This window comes from Malania oleifera, chromosome 12 (genome assembly GCF_029873635.1).
Source record: "Malania oleifera isolate guangnan ecotype guangnan chromosome 12, ASM2987363v1, whole genome shotgun sequence".
NCBI classification, from domain to species: Eukaryota; Viridiplantae; Streptophyta; class Magnoliopsida; order Santalales; family Ximeniaceae; genus Malania; species Malania oleifera.
In genome coordinates, this window is record NC_080428.1 from 11,193,756 (window position 1) to 11,213,131 (window position 19,376).

The window sequence follows — 19,376 nt, forward strand, 5'->3', positions numbered from 1 at the left end:
CATCTTTAAATCCATGCTTTGACTCATTTAAGCTTCATTTGATCCTTATAAGCACTTTTACCTTACTTTCTCATATGTGAGCCCTAAAATAACATTACTCACACAAATACATTAAATTTCACTTATTTGTTAGCATCAAAATAAGATAACAAGATTTTTAAGTCTTGTAAGGCCAACAAGAGAGCCTCTCAAAGTCCCACATTGAACTTGTACTAGGGTGATCTTGGCAGATTAAGGATGATTTAAGCTTCAACTATCTAAGGAACCTTTTATAGGACAAAACCATAAGGCCCAATTAAGCAAAGCAGACAATACCTCACTATTGTACCATAACCATGATGTAACTTGGTAATCCCCATGATGTAACTTGGTGCTCCCAAACAAGAAAATCTAAAAAGAGGAACAGAGCAAACAAAAAGCGAAGTCACCACTTTATTATTTTAAAAGGGGGAAAAATCTAAGCAATTCTACAAAAACGGAGAAAAGGATTGGAAGTACATATGTGCACAAAATATGTGATTGATCAACTGCACTAAAGATAGCTTGCGAGTCAACTAGAACCTCTATCATCACCCATTCAAAGAACTATTATTGTTCGTGTATGTGCTTGGAATAAAGTAAAAACGAAACAAACAAAAAAATTGATTCCTATTATGCAATAAGATTATTGCCATCAAATAATACACAAATTTGCTTCTAGGAATAGAAAGAACTCGATTTTACTCCTCACAAAGAAGTGACTAGTTACTAACACTAAGCTCTTCTAAAACCCCTAAACAAACTAACACAGGAAAATTCTCAACCAAAGTGCTTTCTTCTTCCAACCTAACCTCATTGACCAAACCATTCACTTCCTTCCAAGCATCCAGTCTTTGGGAAGAAAACTTCCATCCTGCCTAAGAATAAAAGGAAGAAGACAATCTGGTAAGATCTTCTCACTATAGCCTTAGTAGTTGAGAAAAGGCTTTCAAAAACAAGTACACCCCATTATGTAATAGGGTTATAGCTAATATAAATGGGCAGACTTTGTAAATGATGAACACGTATAAAACAAATAAAATCTAAATCTTTCAAAAAAAGAAATTATTTTATGTGCAATAAGAAACATTTTCTATTTTCACAATGTCTTAAACTTTTCTAAGCTAATCATGAAAATAAATAAAGGCAAGATCCAAACTTAAAAGACACCATTCTTATGTATAAAAGGAAACACTTTACCTTTTTTACAAGATCTTAAACTTTATAAGCTAATAACTAAAATAAATAACATCTAAACTTTCCTTGAACACAACATTCTTATGTATAAAAGGTACTTTTAAAATTTTTTAATCCGTTGAGTTTATATATATATATATATATATATATATATATATATATTTATATTTAAAAAAAGAAAGCAAGATGAGAAAATTAAATAAGTGAATAAAAAGTTCAAAAATGTAGGAAAACAAGATTATTTAGAAAATTTTCTTTTTAGCCCTTTTTTGGATTGTTTATATTTATTAGAATCAAGAGAGAAAAATAAGAAGGAAAATAAAATTTAAAAAAAAAAAACCTAATTATAATAAAGATCTATAAGAGCAATTAACTAAAAAAAAAAACTCTCTTTCTTCCTCTCACTAAAATTCTCTCATTCACTCAACTCTCTCCTCTTTCTTTTCTTTTCTTTTTTTTCTTTTTCTCACTCTAACAACTCTCACTCCATGTGGCCTCTTGCTAGTTCTCTCCTTAACTAAACAAATAAAAAAATATGAGCTAAAAGCCCTAATATGCTACCAAGTACAATCATAAATTCAAGGATGTTCAAGCTTTAAAGCAAAAAAAAAAAAAAAGGAATCATGCAAGAAAACAATTTTAAAAGACCTCAAAATAAAACCCTAAACCCCCTAGAAGTGCCAAAAAATACTCTAGATAATTTTGGAAAGCTTCAACAATTTTATTATTTTATTATTTTTAAATATTTTTTGACTAAATCATAAATAAAATAAAAGATAATGACATGACAATTAATTAAAACTATCTAATGACTAATAACTAAAAAGCTAAAAACAAACAAATAAATTTTTTTCCCTTTTTTTTTCTTTTTTCAAATTTTTGAATATGTTTAATAACAATAAATTAATACACAAAAATAAAACTTTATTTTTTGTCTTTTTATATTTTCTTATTTTGTCAATTTTACACTATTTAAAACGAATTCTAAAAAAACAAACCCAAAAAAAAAAAAAGAACTGACCAAGTCAACCTATATGAATCGAGTTAATTTGGTTTAGGATTAAATGTCACGTTGAGGAAGGGGGGGCACATGTGCCCCCTTGTTCATTTTCTTCCCAACACTACATGTCGCCACCACTGCCATCTAGGGTGCCATCCTTGGTGACTACTTGTCATTGTCCACCATTGAGTCACTAGAAAGGAGCCACTAGTGGCGACAAAAGGGGGATCTCCTTCTTCTTCTCCACTGCCATCTAGGGTTGCCATCCTTGGTGACTACTTGTCATCGTCCACCATTGTGTCACTAGAAAGGAGCCACTAGTGGCGACAAAAGGGGGATCTCCTTCTTCTTCTCCTTTGCACATGGGATTGCCATGCTAAATGATAATTATGGATGGAAGCCACTTGGTGGGGTGCACAATACCACTAACACACACACACACAGTAGCTTTGTAAGGCCCGCATGACTCACCAGTGGCTAACTGAAACAACTCATTCCCTCGCCCCTTCTTCCCTCTCTAATGTGCATGTGTGTAGGTATGAATACGTGTACATACATATGCAGGTACATATGCATATTTTTTTCACACTTTTTTATGGTATATCCTCTCTCTAGGTTTCCATAAGATAAGCATCAAGTTTCCATGCTTTTTTTGCTAGCCTCCAACTTCTAAGGCTTCTTGTGTCTCTCAAATCCTAGACTTGTTGTTCGTCTCCTTAGGGGCTTCCCGCTTTTGAACATATAAATCCTATAGTGTTTTCCCCCCAGAGCCCCTTTTTTATCCCTCCCCCTACCCTTTATTGGTTCTCTAACCCTCTTTAAATAGGTAAAGGTGCCAAGGTTTTGCCTTAATATCCTTTTTTTCAAAAAAAAAAAAAAAAATCCCTTAAAAGTATGTAAGAATCCTTCTTTATCCAAAAATAAGTGTTTAGGCAACATCCTTGCCTCTTTCTTAGGACAATCCCATTTGGCCCAGTAAAAATCAGTACTTATATGCTTCTTACCAATGTTTTTTTTTTTTTTTTAACAAGACTACATTGGACAACAACTTTCAGTAATTGACTTCCCAAATTAGCCTTGCGTCGAGTAGATTATGGACTTTTTTAACAATTGATTTCTCTTCACAAAAAATGTTTTATTTTTCTACTTCATAGGTTTCATATCAAATATATGCCCAAATAGAGGGTGATAGTTGCAAGATCTACCCCAAGCATTTTATTAGGAGACCATGAGAAAACATCTACATTCTCTTGCATGAGTTTAATCAACTATCCTTTATCTCTAGTCAAGAGATACCTATTCGCACCTTCCTCCTGAGATCTAGCTCATCCAATGAAACCTCTTCCACATCCTTAATTAGTTATAGGTTCAATGCATAAGGCTAGACATAAAGATACTCCAATTTTTTTGTTGTCTCAAAAGTCACCTTTCCCTTCAATATAGTGAAGACACATCATTGAGTCATCTCTACGTCTCCTTTGATTTCCTAAACACTATAAGGAGTAGAGAACTTCATCATCAAATGATAGTTCAAGGTAACAACTCTAACTTGGTTGAGGGAGACGGTCTCCTCAAGATGACAATATATGCAAACAAAACCTTCTTACCACTAGGAAATACAGTGGTTTTTTGGAGGCTAGTTCTTAGGTAGACAAGAAGGGAGATAGTTCCTTGGGCTTGTATAGACTCCCTAATGAGACCAACTAGTGAGGTCCTCACCAACCTCGAGCGATCAAGTGCAATCTTAATCTATTGGAACATCTCCCAATACAAATTAATCATCGAGTAGTTGTTGTCGATGATAAATCTATTCACATCATAATTATTATGGTGACAACCATCACAATAGCATCATCTTGGGGCAAATGCAGATTTTCAAAGTTCTTATCAAAGAAAGTGATGATCATCCTGACAAGGGCAGCTCCTGCTCTAATCCTCTTACCATTCCCATACTATCGGGATTCCCAATATAAAGCCTTTTGTGAAGGATTTCAGTCCCCTCTTGCAGGCCCCATTACATTACATAACCTTTTGTTGGGTTTTAAGGCGATTCAACAAAATGTTTGAGGATTCCGTAACAATGTCCCTAAAGTGGCAACAACAATTAGGTCATGGTGAAACTGAAAATATCAAATTGGAATCTTCAGACATACCTAGGCTTTGGGCCCTAGCTAAAGAATTCAACGGTTGTTCTAAAAAACATAAGGATTTGGCTCTAGGAGGTGTTAAGAGGAGTGAAGCATTCAATCCCCTCCTTTTTTAGGGGCCTGGGGGGCTGTCTTTGGGTGGGGACTTCTTAATTTCCCTCTTCTTCTCTTTTTGACTCAACTTTTGTTGCTCTCTAGCCCTCCTTTTCCTTTTCTTCTCCCTACCCAATTTCAGCTCCTTATTGGCTTTCTCTACTACTATATTGTTACAATAGCCTTATGCTTTCTTCAGGAGCTTTAGCAATTGTGGAATCTTCTACAAGTTGAAGTTGAACTTTAAAGGAGTAAATTCACGTATGAAAGCAATGATAACCACCCTTTTTTCTTGGGTAAATACCTTAAGCGCTTCAAAGTTTAACTATTTAAATAGTACTTATATAAAGATTCAAGTCTCTGTAAAATTAATGTCAGGCTAAGGAGCGCCTTCTTCTTTTGTGAGCTATTCACAAAGTGCCTAAAAACTAGGCACTAGACTCCTTAAATGTTGCAATGGGTCCAAGCAGTGGCCCGAAGTACCAAGTCTGCTTTGCCTTCTTCAATGTGGTAGTGAATGCCCAACATATTATGGCATTAGAGTCACTATGCAAAACCATTGTGGCCTTGAAGGTCTTGAGATGGTCCTTGATTTCAATGGTCTAGTAGGACTCCATTACAAGCATCCAAAACCCCATGGACAAGGGCTCTTTCGTAATCTCCCTAGTGAACGGGATCTTGTCCATTCTCTTCTTTGATTCCTTAGGGATCGATAGGGCCCCTTTAGGGACCGTCCAACTGTAATCTTTAGACAAGGACTCAAGTGTCCAAGCTCTACTTGAGCATAAACCTTACAATGATGGGGGAGTAGCTTCTAATCCTTAGAAACTCTATACAAGAGGAGCAAAAAGGTTAAAGAGATGCAAGGCAATTCAGAGGTGCCTACTAACACTTTTATAAGGCAACTAAGCCCTTTGTGTATCCTTTCCAAAAAAAAAAAATGGAGCCTAAAGAGTATAGCTAGATAGTCCTCGAAGAGCCCTAACTCATTTGATAAGGATTACGTGTTTTGATAGGGAAGTGATGCATTCTCCTCGTTTGGGGAATGACTATCAAGATAGGAGAATATGGAAGTATGTTCTCAACAACCTTTAGAGTTGGCCTTCCTCTTTCTCCCTTAATAAGCACGAGAATGTGGCATACCTTTTCTTGCACCATTTCCCATAGATAACATCAAACTGTTGAGGCTAAAAATGGTTTAGTGCCCCAACTATTGCCCCTTTACATCTAATTGTTGCCTACTCCAGGGTAAGTAATAGATAGGATGGACTTGCATGAGTCTTGCAAAAGGAAACAAAAGGAGTGACCGAAGCTAGGCTCCGTAAAAACCTTCCAATGCTTTAGTGTAGTATCTCAAGTGGTAGAATCAAGGAGCGTAGGTAACAAAGTGTACTTGGCTTTCTTGGGATACCCCCATATAATAGTTAGTTTGCCCATATGTGCCTTGCTGCAAAACAAAGGATTTACAGCAACTCAGGAAATTCTCTCTAGGATCTGGTTACTAAGGAATTTTCCTAACCTTAGTAGTAAGGAAAAGATCTTCCCCTAATCCTCCAAACTTGCTTGTTAAAACCACCCCATCTAGTTAGGCGACAATTAGTCTAATAAGCCATTCAAATGGCATATTTTACCACTCAAAGCTATCATTAGTAGCTTAATACTAACTTTATTATACTTTTTTCCAAGTAATTAGAAGCTTCGTGATGTATTCATCATTACTACATTATTTTTTTAGTTTTAATTTAAAATTTTAAAAATAATCTAATATATTAATAAACATATTATAAATATCAAATCAAAGTATGATTTCATGGAAATTATCAATTGGTTTAAAATGCACATACTTTAAGGCTTAATATATATTACACTTCCATGAAAAGTATGAGCTAAAATATTTCTTTAAAAATTAAGTGTATAACGGCATAATCTTTCTAAGATTTTAATATAAATATATGTTTAAAATTTTACTCTCGGATTTTGTAAGTATTATATTTTAATTTTTAATTTTAAATATATATTTACAATTTATCAGTTGTGTCCATATTGTATCAATAAAACTATCACTCTTAAAAACTTCCACCATTTCATAAACACATTGCTAAACAAATAAAGATGCTTCCCAATGAACGCGGTACATGCATCTAGTGCTACACACATTTTTTAAATAAACTTGATATTGGTTCAAAATAATATATGCTCATGTGAACCAAATAACTATAGATTGCTAGCTAAACATAATTTAGGAAAAATGAATTAACTTTTTGAAGCGGTAGAATGAATGATTGTCTCCTGCATGATTCTCTTCTCTTGGGACATAATTAATAATGTGGTATATGTCCAACAAATTATGACTAATCATTATCTTGAAGAGGAACGTCTGAGAGGCGCCACCAACAAATACTGCTTGGGAAGTAATCAGCCCCTGGGCTTTCCGAGTAACAACGAAAGGCTTGCTTTGCTTAGAAGCAAAAGCATCCTCTTAACATACCAATTATTAAGGTGGAGAGAGGGAGAGAGAGAGAGAGAGAGAGTACCTGTTGATGACAACAGCTGCATCCACTGTTCAAGCTTAATAATTTAAAATAGGCTTTTGCAAAGCTGCCCTCTTGTTTCATGGCCTTTTCAAATGTGTTTACACCCTTTTTGTCCTGGCTGATTGGCGTGTTTAGCACCATGGTCACAGGAATATGTTATTTACAGTGGTGAGGGTTAGAAGGCATATAGATAAATCATAATAGAATGTGAATTTAATCGAGATGCATCCACAAAAGCCCCTAATTTTAAAAACTAAATACCTTTGAACTTTGTTTTCTATTGAATAATTTAGTGAATGCAGAGAGGCCCCAACTCATCTACACTAGCGAAAAAATATATAAAATGAAAAACAACAAAATGAGATGATAAACATATCAATTTACTCTACAAGCAAAATTGAGGATTTTCCTCTGGGCATGCAAATAACATTGCTGTCCCCTGCTCATGCCTATCAATTAGAGACAATCTCACATTGAAGATTTCAACCACCATCCAATGAAATGAGTTTTATCTTGTACAACCACCAGCTTCAACAAGATTGAGGTCAAACATTGAAACGAAACAGCATCACATCTCCTTCCTGTACAATGTAGTCTTTCCCCTCGGATCGCAACTGTAAATGCACAAAATAAATCAAAGCCAACGTAAATCAGCTTGACTGTGTACTTCAGTCAGAATGAGTGAATCTAGTACAGCATGTATACATATACTAGTTCTCCCTATTTGCAAGAATGTGAATGTACACTTAAAAACTAAAAATAGAGGACCAACTTACAAGCCCTTTTTCCCTTGCAGCTGCTAGTGAACCAGCAGCAACAAAATCATCATAAGCAACCTGTAAAAACAAGTAAATCTCATTTTAATCAATTGAAAGACCAGGTAAAAAGTAAACAAACAATGGCCAAATAACAAAAAATTTAATTCCGAGAAATGCGCAAGGAACATGCAATAAAAAGTTATTAAAGAAGGATCCATGTAATATGAATTTATATATCTAAAACTAATTTAAAGGTGGAATTCCACATCAGATGAAGCTGTGGGTACAACTCAGTTTATGTCGACTATGTTTTGTTAACGCCTAATAACTAAGAAAAATTATCCAAAGTTACATGTAAACAAAAGAGTTAAAAACAAACCAAAATATAGTTTTTATTTCCCTCTGGCAATTGAAATTTTTTTTGTATTTTTGACCTTGTATAGTTCAACCTACTGATATAATTTAGCAAGGGCAATAAATTTTATATTGGTTTAAAATGCTATTAATAGGAAAATTATATTTTTTTAAAAACATTTTTCTTTACTTTATGACCATAAATATAACTTGATCAACGATTAATCATCTAAAATATCTTGATAGAGTCATATAACATGATAAGTCTGAAAAATAAATTAATGAAAAATAATTGACAAGGGATGTAATAAGTACACATGATTAATCTATTACGCACACAAAACATTAAAAAAAAATTACAAATTGTACATGTTTCATGATTTTATTAGTTGAAGTATTAATATTTTAATGAGTATATACCAATAATAAATAAAACTAGAAATGAAAAAAAGGTAGACGTTCAACAAAATATAAAATAAATAATAAATTACTAATGTTAACAAAATAAAATATAAGTTCTAACAAAAAAAAAAGGTGTTAATATCAAAATGTCAATTAAAGCATATCTTGTAACTCTTAAAAAAACATTGCATTATCGTCATCCTCATTATCAGCCTTTCCTCTAATTACGAAGGTTGTACAGAAGGAAAAATGATGGAAAATAGTGGCTCTGTAGCAGCCTCTATGCAATGATAGCCATCCATAGCAGCTGCTACGGTTGTGATTTTCACTACACCAATATAAACACATGTACTGCTATCAGGAATGTGAAGATCCATAGTCACGACCACTATTTAAAGCCATGACTATGACGCCAATTGCAATCTATGAAAGCTCTTTAAACAGCTAAACCAAACACACTCAGACACCCAAATGGTAGACAAAAAAGGCTTGTAGAACCACCGGCTGCTGGCTTATTCAACAGTTTGTCCATGAGGGGATGAAGTAATTGTTATCAATAAAAAAGGGCAGTATATGTACATTAACACACTGAATATGTATGCTAAAAAAATATGGTTTCACAACAAATTTTAATAGTATTCCCAGGCAAGGTTCCTTCATCGATTAACATTAACCTTTCAAATTTCAGCATTAAGGGAAAATTCTCAGCATTCAAACCTATGCATTTGCCCTTAACAGCTCAAGAATTCCACCATTGCAACACACTGTGAACTCCTCATGGATGATAAAAGGAAACTAAAAAATTAAAAACATAATGTCCAATAAATAGTGGTCAGTGCGGTTGTCTTTTGACAATCCACTGAATAGCACAATTCAAAGTCTAGTTTCAGAACAGCAAGATCAGGTATCCAATTTTCATTGCAAGTGTGAAGCATTTCGTAAATTGTACTTAAAAGACTCATAACTCAGAAGATAATCACTGTTAGCAACATAAAGAGTCTCATTTAATCCAAAAAAAAAAACAACAAATAAAAATAATCTCACTTTTTTTTTCTCCAGCATCAGTAGCATCAAGACATCCTACAAGCTCATGATCGCAATTTTTTAACTATTATAATGTGCCAAGAGTCATAATTCTGAAAGGGCATACTGTTGTATGCCTGTCCATGTTCTTAAAGGTGAAGCAGTTCAGGTTGGCTGCTTATTATAATAACAAAAAATAAAAATGAGGTAGCCACACATTACTTTTATCTCTTTTCAATACAGAAAAAGGAATAATGCTTGAAAAGAATCAAGTTCCCACACTGATGCTTACCGTCTCAGCTCGAATAAAACCTTTCTCAAAGTCGGAGTGAATAACTCCAGCAGCTTGAGCTGCAGTCATTCCTATACATTAAAGAACAAAAATCAGATGACTGATTCTCAACCCAACTGACATAGCTCACAAAGCAATACAATTTACCGTCTAAATCACTCTGATTAACTTTATGACATAACTGGAACTTTATCTAAAAATAAGACCAATATTTTTATCCTCTCGTCTAATCATCAGTCAAACAAATTATTACACCTGGATGGCTAAAGCATAATATACACATCACTACGGGCATGGATCAAGTAAAGATCCAAAGGTTCCATAATTGTTAGATAATGAGTTAACGGCTAAACCAAAACTAACCTGCAAGTATGGTCCATGCTTTCGTTTCCTGTGCATGACATTAAAACAATGGTTTACTAGCTGAAATAAACAAATGGTAATTCATCCGAAAAATATTTAAAAATGTATTCACCTTCTCGCCAGATGTAAAGTAGGTCTGTAGACCAAGGAGGCTATATGTTGCTCTGATAAGATTTCCAAGGCCACCTTCATCGACACCAAGAGATTTCAAGTATTCTGTTCTTTCTGCAGATGGCAGTTCAGTAAGCTCTGATTCGACCTGTAAATGGTGAAAAAAACCTAGATTGGCAGCCTTGTTTAAGACTAAAAACTGCAAACTATAGTTGATAACAGTTTTGAAGTGATGAGAACAAATGGAAACACCAATGTCATGATTGCATTTACAAAAAGAGAGGAAGACAGTTGTTTTAGTATTGCCATGTCGAAATCCCATCTGCCAATCCACAACCACAGCAGGGAAAAAAAAATGATGAAAAATCTGCGTACATGCATGTGCCAAGAGTATTGCTTCCTTATTTTTTCCTTTTTTTTTTTTCCATCACTAAAATGTTCTAGTCCAACTGCGGAAAGCTTCTGTTCCAAGGGATCACCAAACCTGAGCTGAGATTGTTACTATTCCAGATCGCAGCTCACATGCAAAGTTCATGACTTCTTTGACATGAAGATTTGTTCCTGCCTCAGCTAGATCAGATTCTGCAACATTAGCAACGTATATGACAGGTTTCATTGTAAGCAAACAAAGATGCTTTACAGCATCCTTTTCAAAATCCGTTAGAGCTACCGATAGAGCTGGTTTTCCATTCATAAGGGCCTGCTGAATTCTTTCCAGAGCAGACTTTTCTGCTTCCTCCTGAAGTTACAATCTTCATTACTTTAGACTAAAATACATGATCTATCATATAATGGAATCATAAACTTATGCTAACTGCAAAGTACCTTAAAAAAAAAGAAAATTTATTTTACCTTAAGTTTAGATTTTGAATCTTTTGCCTTACCTTTTTCGAGTTTCTCCATTCTCTTCCCAATCTGCAGTTTTTATGCAAAGATAGAATTTAGTCCCATCACTTTGGTCCGCGTATTAGCATGCCATAATATGTACTTAAGGACCAATAAAGTTAGAAGAAAAGGCTGCCCTATATCCTGATGCATCATGAGCCCACAAAAATATTCAGCCAACCAGGTGATGCCAGGTGTCAAGGAAGGCATAGATCTTTTAAGAAGTATCAATAATATATGAAAAATGCAGTATCATGCATACAAATAGGAACCCTGCAGAACAATTCAAAATGAAGTTCAACACTGGCATGAGTTAGTATAAGTGAATCACCAATTTGCATGGTAATGATGGCATATTTACTAATAATAGTATTGCTTGCGATTAGGTGATTGCAACTCAATAATGACGAGGGTATTGACTATTTTTCCAGTTCCAAACCCAACCCCCATGCCCTGCTGGGGGTAGGAACCCCAGAAAACAAATGGGACAAGAAAAATCTGACACCAAAGAAAGGAAAAACAATAATAATTATTCTCAACTTGAAAATGACAACAACGAATGTCTCATTCTGGTGGACGAAAATTAAATGGTTATTACTCTTCAAGGTTCATCTCAAAATATGAGATGAGCTCTTTAATACAGGGAGACTATAGCAAAGGAATATGAAGAAAGAAATATTTCGGCCCATTACTATAATTCATTCGCAGGTATATTGGGAGGCCTAATTAGGAGTCATAAATAAAATCCCTAAATTAATAATTCTCAAGTTTGTAAGTTTACTTGTTTCTTCCTTTTTCTTTCAGTAGTTAATGCAGGATTCCTGTAGCAAGTACAATAGCAAATATTGTTCAAGATGCTATACCACTGTAGGCAAACAAAAGTCAAATTAATGTAAAAATGTATTAGTAAAATTGTAAAGAGTGTTTCCTTCTTTCTTCAACACAATCAAATGGAGTACCTATTTTTGTACAGCATTGCGCACAAGCAGTTACAAGTGAGTAATAAAATTGTTACACTTGCTAAAGAAAAAACAAGATGGAAGTTTTCAAATTTAAAAAAAAAAAAAAATGTCTATGAAAATTGATGTAATTTGTAAATATATTTAGATTTCAAGCCGGTCATACCTGTAGGTAACATGTTTAATTCACAGAAAAAGCCTCCCCAAATGTAGAGGTAACTAGGTAAGGCTGCCTATATCATGCCCTCTGCAAACCCCTGATACTACATGAGAGCCTACTGCACTTGTTGTCTTTAAAAACTAGTTAAGTTCGTTATATAACATAGCCTATTAAGTTGTTATTTATTGCATAGTTTACTTTTTAGAAAAAACTAACCAACTAACTTTTACAGTGTTTTTACTTATTAAAAGTATAAATTGAAACGAGGCTAAATCTAGGACTTCCTTACCTGTTTGCGTGCACGTTGCTTGGAAGTTAATTATTTTACAAATTAAGATTTCAATTTATATTTTGCTCAGTTTTCTTTCATTATTATCTACTTGTACTTTAAGTGTTGGAAAAAAGAACATATGAGTAGAACTCAATAGTTTTTATACTTAATTTCCATGTTCGAGTATATTACAATTTATCTAAATTATGATTTGTTACCTGAAATTTTCATTTCTATAGCTGCTAAGTTTTTGCTACTTAATGATCAATTAGTGAGTTCCTCAATAAATATGACCTTTGTTATCTAGAGAGTGCTTCTAGGTCTGTCATTTTATTACTAATATTTTTTATAAAAAAATTCATTTAATGAGAAAGAATGTAAAAGGAGGATAAGAAATCCTCCATTCAAGAAAATAAAAAAAAGAAGAAAATATTTCAATCAAAATAACACAGATACCCAGTCTTGCTGTAAATCCAGAGAACACACCCCTTGAAAACCACCAGCTGCAACAGCCCAAAAAGAAGCCAAATAATGAATCCTGTCCCAAAGCATAGAACATGTCATATTCTTTCCACTTAAGGTATGAACATCTGTTCCAACCAAATACCCCACAAGACAGCAAAAAAACCAAGCCTCCACAAGGCCAAGGCATCTGAACTTCTCCCAAAGTCCTCCGTAAAGGATATTGCCGACAAATCCCCCACCGATATCGAACAAACCCAAAACTCTCTCCAAACAAACCAAAAAACTTATTCTAAACCCTCCAAGAGAAAGAGCAATGATGCTGATTCTGAATAGTCAAAAACAGAGAGAACACACACCCAGAGACAGCCTTAGAAGGCCTCCTACTCCGCAACAGATTGTTGGTGTTAACTCTACTAAGAACACCCACCAAATAAAAGCCTTAAGCTTAGAGGGGACTTTAGCCTCCCAAATACTATGATGAAGCAGGAAGGCATGTTTTCACAAATTAAATGCTCAAAGTCAGAGTTATAAGAGGAATCCCCTCGTGATTCTAGTCTAGAACCCATGAGTGAAGATCCCTCCTATTTGAAGGACAACAACCCTCCAATAAACACAGCAAAGAAGAAAGCTCCTTCACCTCCCTATCATTAAGAGACCTATGAAAATGAAAATCTCAAAGAATAAATATATCCATTATAAATCAAAAACAAAGACATGACTCCATAATGCAGCAAGGAAACACGATAGATGAAAAAAAGAAATGAAAAGTGCAAAATCACAAAACCAAATGTTTTCAAAAAAATGAATCCGAGAACCATCACCCACAACAAATTTGGTACAAGGAAATAAAGAGAGAATAGATATGCGACATACTCCTCAAAAAACTCTCAAAGGAACACCTTACACTCATGTTTACATCCCACCCATTTCTGTATGCCAAATTTACTTCTAATAACTTTGTGCCAAAGGGAATTTTCCTCTAACAGAAACCACGAAAGCCATTTACCTATTAAAACAGTGTTCTTAGAGACCAACTTCCAAGACCCAAACCCCTAGACCTATAAACAATCTTCAACTAACCAAATGAGCCTTCCTATCCCCAACTCCAATCCAAAGAAAATCTCTCATGACTCTCCCAGTATTCCTAGCTAACCCTATTGGCACTTTGAACGCAGACAAAAAATAAAAAGGATGCTAGAAAGACAAGCCTAAATGAGACAGATGTGATCACCAAGAAAAAATAAAGCAACTGTCCACCCATCCAAATGCTTAGACACCTTCCCCACCATAGGATACCAAAAATCAGATTTTATTATTAATATTTATAGTTAAAAATTCATGTTTATGGTTCATCTAAATTATGTTGACACTTTGTAAGAGTTGTATAAGATGTCAAATGGGTTTACCAGTTCTGCATTACCTTTTCAGGATATATCTTCTCAATTTATCCTGTTCAAGGATTGTGTGGTGGGGTTTTATTCTATTTCCGTGTTGTTAGAAACTTAGAAGTGAGGGATTTTGGGGATTGGTGGTTCACATCAGTTTTGGGCCCCACGATGTTTGTTATGCAGGCTTCCTTTTTTGAGTCAGCCAATTTCTTTGGCCTTTGTAATCTGCATTGGGTGGTCTGAGGGGATTTTAATGTCATTCGCCTTTCTAGTAACAAGTTAGGGGGTGATAGGGTGACTAGCATTATGAGGTTGTATGACTCTTTCATTCATGACTGTGGACTTAGGAATATAGTGTTGAGTAACGGTCAGTTTACTTGGTTTGCTTTGAGGAGTAGTGTCTTCTTCCTGTATTGATTGTTTCTGTTTACTAATGATTGGAAGATTGTTTTTCCCAAATGCTGCCCAGGAGGTTCTTGTTAGGCCTATTGTCTGGCATTGTTCCATGCTATACACATGAAGTGGAATCCTACCTGGTTCAGATTTGAAAATATGTGGCTGACACACACTCAGGAGTCCTTTATTACTTGGCAGAGAAAGGTAGTGTTGAGGGGAGGGCAGGTCCAAATTTATGAACAAATTGAAGTTTGTAAAACAAAATGAAGTTGTGGAATTAAAATGTTTTTGGTGACTTAAAAAAGCAAAAGAATGTGATTCTTGATGAGACTGATGGCTTGGATAGGTGAAAGCCGTGTGGTTTAGCCAGTAAGGAGGATAGTTCAAGAGGCTCACCTTTAGTAGTGATTTGGATTTGATCTTGTTTGAGAAGGGAATTAACTCGAAGCAGAAGTTGAGTGTCGAGTGGGTTGAGGGGGATTGTAATACAAAATTGTTTGGGACGCTGTTAGGATTCCCATATCAATTAGGATTTCTATTTTATGTTTCCTAGATCAATTAGGATTCTTATTTAGTGTTAGCATTTATATTCAATGTCATGTTGACTTTTACTTATTTTCCATGCTACTTTAGGAGTAGTTATTAGAGTCCATTAACAACTTGGATTGGAATTTTTATTTAATGTTTATACACTCCTACTAGGAGTAGGAGTCCCAATCCTATGTATATGTAACCCTATGAGGATTTTTCATTCAAGCAATAATATAATTCAAAGCCTTTGCAAGTTGGAGGCAAATCCCCTCCAAATGGTCAACCCTTTTCTCTGTTTTTATTTTCCATCCTTTCAGTTTCCCCAATTTCCCTAAAAGATAAAAACTTAGGGGTCTTATCATTTGGTATCAAAGTTGGCATTCTTGTAGATGCCGTTAACCCACTGACAAAAGCAAGATCTTGGAATTTTTCTTCATTCATATGAAATGGCCCTCAGAAAATTCAGCAAAGTCTCAGCTGAAAGTGAGGCTAAAATCTCACTTCTTTGATTAATTCAGTGATGCACATGCATAAACAATTAACATAAAACAAAAACAAAAATTACTTGACTAAAAAAAATAATTTAAAAAATATTAAACACACAAGACTCAACATCGAATAAAATGAAAAATTTATTAATAAAATAACAAAAAATTAATCCTGTTATTTGATTCAGTTTACATATAAAGATGAAATCAAAACTAAAAAATGATGTTTTGAAAACGAACAATTTTTACAAAACTGAAACCCATTTTTTGAAAATGAACAACGAAACTGGAACTGAAAATCTGAATCAAAATGTCAAACACTTCAGTTTCAGTTGGGGTTTTGGTTTCTCGATAATCTTTGTGCACCCTATGTCCAATAGTCTGAGTAACACTATGAAATAGGAAATGGCACAAATCAAGTTCAAGTCTGCTGAACACTGCAGGCTGGCCAAATTGACCCACCACCCAACATGGTGTGCCCATAATGTTACAGAGATGCACATCTATTGATGTGTTACGCACAACAAAAGAAAGAGACAAACAAGATTCACTATCAAGTAGACCATTAACTTGAGTCTAGAGATAATTTGATGTGGTAGGAAAGAAGACAATTCTCTTTTAATTGTTTATTTTATTAAAGCAGGGATGTAGAGTTTGAGGTTTAGCTTTGACTCAATGGTATTGGTGTCCATCCAAACATGAAGGTCAAAATCACAGATACAATCTCTCCAAGTATGAAGGTAATACATCATGCCCTCCCCATAACCCCATAGCATGGGAGCTTTGCGCGTTGGGTGTTACATTATATTTTTCTTTAGGGATTTTAGGGTTTTTTTTTTTTTTTTTTGCAATAATTTAGGCAATTAACATTACTTTTCGGTTTATTTCCACAGTTCCTCTTGGGGAAATGCTCCCATAAAGGGTTAATTGTGTGCCTTGGAGACATTCTTGATAATCAAAAATATGATTGGTTTTTGCCTTGCTCAATTTCCATTCTGTCTTTCCTCTATTTTACACTTTTTTTCTTTTCTTTTCTCACTGTTTTCTTGCTCCCCAATAGATCCTAAATCATAATTAAATTTTATAACAACTATAAACCAAATGGAAACATCCTCTAGTTGAACCACCAATTTGTTCCTAGACTATCGCATAAGCTAATAAACAAGCCACTTTTTTCCATTTACAAGCCAGTACCGAAAAACCCTAAACTTTGCATGCAATGAAACAATCCTACAAGTCATATATGTCATATAACATATCAGAAATCATAACACAGTAGACACAATTCATGCGAACCATGCACCCTGGTTTTGTTAAACTGAAAACTAACAGTGCCAGGTAGATATTATAACTACAAATAAGCTCTAACAGACAATACCTGGTCCAAATCAGAAAAAATTAGCTCTAAGTTGATCACATCAATATCAGATTTAGGATCAACTTTCCCATTCACATGAACAATGTCATTATCTTCAAAACAGCGTACAACCTGAAACAAAAATTCATAAGCCTTTGATATCGTAATAGAGAAAAGGAATAACCAAAGAACAAGCTTTGCACCAACAGAGTGCAGTTAAAATGGGCCACTACGATTAGGTAAAGCCACTGTTTACGTAATGGTATCAATTCCTTCAAAAACCATTATGGGATGATATTTCAGAAGTAATTCAAAACTATATCATCCGCTACAGTCTGCTATGGTAATAATGTACTATAACTACCACTATAGTACTGTAACGACCATTACTAGTTCATTGCAGATTGTTCTGGTTCATTACAGGTCATTCTGGTCTGTTGCAAGGTGTAACTATTGCTACATGCTGTTATGCCTAGACTGGACTAGCTTGTTGTTCTCCAATTTACTGAATATGAGACAGCTGCCACAATTTTTTATAAAATTAACCCTGGCTTCCCCATAATACACAATATTACCACCCTAACAAATTATTCAACAGAAAACAAATAATATAAAATACACCATATTAACCATGTCTCTTTTGCAGTGCTTATCAGTCAAGTGCTCTCTCAGTTGAACAAATTCTTTTTTTTTTTTATTTGCACTGTACTAAGGTACCAATCCCAACTGCATGAAAATAAGCTCGGTTATCCAGAATTAACCAATCATACTCTAAGAATCCCAGATCTTATGCTAATATTGAGCCATTATTAAAACATATCTTAAAATAATGCACCATAGCAAAATCATACAGAAAATACCGAGAATAGAAATAAGGTGCTGCACAAATGACGACAGGAAAATTGAAGAGTTTTCCTATAAAACACAAATGTTCAAAATATAGAAGGATCTAACCATTTTTGGATAGAAAAAAAATGTGAAATTCAGGTGAAAGTTTCAACAGGAAACTAAATGCCAAACAGAATAAGTTATAATATTAACGAATATGATCATATGAACAAACATCATGGCATCTGACATACACAGTGAGTCAAGAATAATGGTAGAACAAATAATAGTACCAAGAGGACAACGGATCTCCTTGCCTAACACCCTCAAAGCCCTAAAACAATTCAAAGTTCTCCATTAATAATAATAGAAAAGGAAGAATTAGACAAACAACCCTCATCTAAGTCTTCCACCTATAGCCAAAACCTTTCCTCTCCAAGAACCTATTTAGAAACCCCCAACAGACTCAATCGCAAGCCTTTTCAAAATCCAATTGAATCAAATCCCCCCACCATTTTCTCCTACAACATCCTCCACAACCTCATTAGCCACTAAAATAGCATCCACAGTCGGCCTACCCCCCTACAAAATCATTTTTTGCCTAAGAAATAGTATCTCCTATTACTAAACCAGCCGATTAGCAAGCACCTTCGCAATAACCTTATACAAACTAGGAACCAGACTTACAGGCCGAAATCAACAACTTTAATATATCTACTCTTTTTAGGCACCGAAGTGATGAAAGTCAAATTAATGTTGTTATTCAAAACACCATTAAAAATGAACCCCTTAAAGATCTTCATTGAATCTCCTTTAACCACATCCCAAAATTCTGGAAAAATGGCATACCAAAACCATCCAGACCCAGAGCCTACCCTTACCATCCCAAAAAATAGCTCCCTAACCTCACTTTCCTCAAAAGATCTCTTGAACCAAGACTACTGACCTATAGATATGGGATTTCATGCCAACCCCTCAATCATTGGTCTACCTCCATCCTCCACCAAAAAAATATTTGCAAAGAAATCAGTAATCTCACTTGCTATCACAATAGGGTCAGAAATAACCTCTCCCTCCCTCAACTCCAAATCCCTAATAGCACTCCTCTTACTTTTAGCCAAACCATGAAAGAATTTAGAATTACAGTCACCTTCCTAACCCACTTAAATTTGATATTTTGTCTCCAACTCCTCAATCCTGAACAAATTACCTCCTCTAGCTCATTTTTTTAAACAAGCCTTTTATCCTCCATAACACTCCCTTCTTCCTCTTCCCTCTCCAACAAATTTGATTCTCCCAAAAAGCTGTTTTTAAACTCTCAACTCCAAATCTTTCAATATTCCATTTCAACACCTC

The 19,376-nt window shown here is 34.7% G+C and overlaps 1 protein-coding gene across 3 annotated transcripts in view; it reads right to left on the bottom strand.

The window, feature by feature from the left end:
* Positions 1-7,233: 7,233 nt before the first annotated feature.
* Positions 7,234-19,376, bottom strand: part of LOC131144401 (uncharacterized) — a 41,505-nt gene continuing 29,362 nt past the window's right edge. Inside the window, exons 4-12 of one of the 3 annotated variants that reach the window (XM_058093036.1) lie at positions 17,214-17,324; positions 11,177-11,207; positions 10,963-11,031; positions 10,777-10,874; positions 10,294-10,440; positions 10,182-10,209; positions 9,819-9,889; positions 7,766-7,825; positions 7,234-7,603 (exon numbers count right to left, since the gene is read on the bottom strand). In XM_058093036.1, coding sequence (XP_057949019.1) covers positions 7,535-7,603; positions 7,766-7,825; positions 9,819-9,889; positions 10,182-10,209; positions 10,294-10,440; positions 10,777-10,874; positions 10,963-11,031; positions 11,177-11,207; positions 17,214-17,324 — 684 coding nt within the window. In that variant the 3' untranslated portion in view covers positions 7,234-7,534. Of the gene's footprint in view, positions 7,604-7,765; positions 7,826-9,818; positions 9,890-10,181; positions 10,210-10,293; positions 10,441-10,776; positions 11,032-11,144; positions 11,208-17,213; positions 17,325-19,376 lie in introns of all 3 variants that reach the window. The other 2 variants (XM_058093034.1, XM_058093037.1) reach the window with 2 other exon arrangements.